The 3,447-nt window shown below is 48.9% G+C and overlaps 1 protein-coding gene across 1 annotated transcript; it reads left to right on the forward strand.

Annotated features, from left to right (window-relative positions):
- The first annotated feature begins 1,182 nt into the window (after window positions 1-1,182).
- LOC145713084 (interferon omega-1-like) lies at window positions 1,183-2,064 on the forward strand. The gene has a single exon (XM_081791059.1). The coding sequence runs from the start codon at window positions 1,207-1,209 to the stop codon at window positions 1,798-1,800; it is 594 nt and encodes a 197-aa protein (XP_081647185.1). The 5' UTR covers window positions 1,183-1,206; the 3' UTR covers window positions 1,801-2,064.
- The last annotated feature ends 1,383 nt before the right edge of the window (window positions 2,065-3,447 follow it).

Consider the following 3,447-nt stretch of genomic DNA (forward strand, 5'->3'; position numbering starts at 1 on the left):
TCCACAGTAGGGGAATTCTAATGTCCTCAGGAAAAGGTGAGCCTGCCCTCGGGGAGTGAGTCCAGGAGAGGTTGGGTTGAGGACACTCAGTCACTCCAGAGGAACATGTTAGTAGAGGTGATAACAACCTTGCGCGTGAGGGTTTGCTGAGAAAATAAAATGATCTGGGATTAGAATCTTCACAGCTACATGTCCCAGACCGGAACTGGGCTTCCTGCTGGGGACACTGGCACAGCCTGAGGAGCACTGTAGACGGGTTACGAAATGGCAGAAGGATAGTGTCTGTATTATTAGTCTTGACCCTGAGGCCCCAGTGAAGCATAACTGCATGGACCTGCATCAATTATTTCTAGAATGAAGAGAAACATCCAAGAAACTCATTCACTTATCACCACAAGTCTCTAATGTGAATACAACAGTAGTTAAAACCCAGTCCTGGTTCTAAAGAGCTTATTTACCGTACATCGTCTGGTCAGAACCTAGCAAGATACAAAAACCCACAGGAATGAAGGAGTCTGTCTCTGTATGAAGTAAAGAGGGTAAAAACCTAGTCCACGATCAAGGCCAAAGTTTCTTTCTAACACAAAGAGCAATGTTCATATATGAAAACATATATGTGAGCAGGTGTGTGTATGAGTACCTACATGCCTACATCACTCCAGTCTTTAGGACAAAGATGTTTCTACTTTGATAAGTGTCCATTGGGATGGACATATCGGAAGTTTATTGGGAAATAAAGCTTCCATTGCCAACGTAGTATTTTATTTTTTTTAAAAATTTTTTTTTCAACGTTTTTTATTTATTTTTGGGACAGAGAGAGACATAGCATGAACGGGGGAGGGGCAGAGAGAGAGGGAGACACAGAATCAGAAACAGGCTCCAGGCTCTGAGCCATCAGCCCAGAGCCTGACGCGGGGCTCGAACTCATGGACCGTGAGATCGTGACCTGGCTGAAGTCGGACGCTTAACCGACTGCGCCACCCAGGCGCCCCTCCAACGTAGTATTTTAGATTGATGACATCTTCTTAGACAATAAGGAGAATGCATAAATGAAAACAAAAAAAGGAAGTAGAAGTGGAGAGGATGTTCAGAAAATGAAATTGTCCGCGTTCCCTATTTAAGAGCCATGCTTCGAGGCCGTGCTCAGAGAACCTCGGCCCCAAGGTCGCCCAGCTCAGCCCGCCCAGCAGCCCCCTCGGCTTCCCCATGGCTCTCCTGCGCCCTCTGCTGACCGCCCTGGCGCTGCTCACCTGCCGCCCTGGAGGCTCTCTGGGCTGTGCCCTGCCTGGGAGCCACGCGCAGGTTAGCAGGGACAACTTGGTGCTCCTGGGCCAGATGCGGAGACTGTCCCCTTTCTTGTGCCTGCGGGCCAGAAAAGACTTCCGCTTCCCCCGGGAGATGCTGGAGGGCGGCCAGCTCCGGGAGGCCCAGGCCGCCGCCGCCGCCGTCCTGCGGGAGCTGCTCCAGCAGACCTTCAACCTGTTGCACACGGAGCGCTCCTCGGCGGCCTGGAGCCCCGCGCCGCTGCACGGACTCCGCTCTGGCCTCCACCGGCAGCTGGAAGCCCTGGACGCCTGCTTGGTGCAGGCCACGGGCGAGGGAGAGCGAGCCCCGGGGATGCATGGCCCTGCCCTGGCCATCAAGAGGTACTTCCAGGACATCCGCGTCTACCTGGAGGACCAGGGATACAGTGAGTGCGCCTGGGAAGTTGTCAGACTGGAAATCATGAGAGCCTTGTCCTCCTCGGCGACCTTGCAAGACAGCTTGGCCATCAAGGATGGAGACCTGGGGTCACCTTGAAGTGATTCTCATTGCCTGACGTGCCACATCACCCTGCACTATGCCTGCTCACTTCAAGAGACTCTCACTGCAGCCTTCATTACAGAATTTATTGACTTTAATTCCACAAATATTTTGTGAGTAGTATTAAGCAAGAATATGTAAAAAAAAAAAAAAATCCGGCTTCAGGATCATCAGTCCTTAAGAGATGATTGCCCTGATGTTATTTATTTATTGTTTATTATTTATTTATTTATTTATTTATTCATTCACTCTTTTGACTAATTTATATTTATATTTCCATATAAAGGTTTTTGTCTTTACATTGTGTTAAAATGTATAAAACGTATTCACCTTTTCATTTTATTATATATGCATTTTGTCTTAATAAATTCTTATCAAAGACAACTTGTTGAGTCTCTTTATTCTTAAAACCTAAGTCCAGGGTGCCGGGTGATTCAGTCAGTTGGGTGCCCAACTTTCACTTGGGTCGTGATCTCACAGTTCATGAGTTTGAGCCCAGAGTCGGGTTACTGATAAAGGCCCTACTCACTTTTCCACCTTCCCCCGCTTGATGAGAGAGCATCACTCTCCCTCATCCCAAGCCGCACCATGGTGCCCTTCCCCTGGGTGCAAAACCTCTGTGACCCCAAACAGAGGGACAGTTCCAGAAGGCTTAGCTTTGGACAGATTTCCTTGGCGCACAGCAGAGAAGGCTCTAGTAAGATGCTTATACTTTATCAGTGACCTCTCCTCTCTCCTGACAGTATTTTCCTTTCCACATAAAAAAAGTGAGCATCAGATGTGCCTCATTTTCATCTTCTTCATCCCAGCCCTACAACCACCTGTAGGTATTTTTTTTTATTTTTTTTTCAACGTTTTTAATTTATTTTTGGGACAGAGAGAGACAGAGCACGAACGGGGGAGGGGCAGAGAGAGAGGGAGACACAGAATCTGAAACAGGCTCCAGGCTCCGAGCCATCAGCCCAGAGCCTGACGCGGGGCTCGAACTCACGGACCGCGAGATCGTGACCTGGCTGAAGTCGGACGCTTAACCGACTGGGCCACCCAGGCGCCCCCACCTGTAGGTATTATCTTGCTTCTGTCATTCTGTTCATACCCAGACTATTTGAAGTTCTCTGTGGTGTCTGTTCCCAGTTCGCGGTCAGGTCGTCCTGCCCTCACTGTAACGTGGCTTCAGCCTCCCTGTTCTCCTGAAACTGCTCGGCCCAGGTTTACACTAAACCACATCTTACTGAGGTCAGAGATTGCTGTCAGCCAGCCCTGGCTGCCATTTCCAAACATCTGAGCCCTTTGGCCACGCCTCCACTTTCAAGTCTGACCTCCATGTGGCTTCTGTGTCTCTACTGTCTTCTGCTTTTCTGCTCCTGCTCCATTCTTTCCTTTGTTGACTATTTTCTCTCATCTTGGGGCAATCTGGGTGTTCCTCAAAATTCCATGCTGGGTGCCACACTCCTTCCTCTCTGCACATACAGACTCAACCTCCCAAATAATTCCGAGTGTCATCTCTAAGATATGACTTCCAGGTGTGTGTCTTTGCCCAGAATCGTATCATGAGCATTAGTCATCATCTCCAAACTCTTATTTCTGTCTGCGCTCCTACAATATCTCCACTGATCATGTTCAGAATCGACCATCTTGCATTTA

Source organism: Panthera onca, chromosome D4, assembly GCF_046562875.1.
Source record: "Panthera onca isolate mPanOnc1 chromosome D4, mPanOnc1 haplotype 2, whole genome shotgun sequence".
NCBI classification, from domain to species: Eukaryota; Metazoa; Chordata; class Mammalia; order Carnivora; family Felidae; genus Panthera; species Panthera onca.

Excerpts from the sequence above, each read along its gene's own strand:
- LOC145713084 (XM_081791059.1), top strand. The coding sequence starts at position 1,207 with ATGGCTCTCCTGCGCCCTCTGCTGACCGCCCTGGCGCTGCTCACCTGC.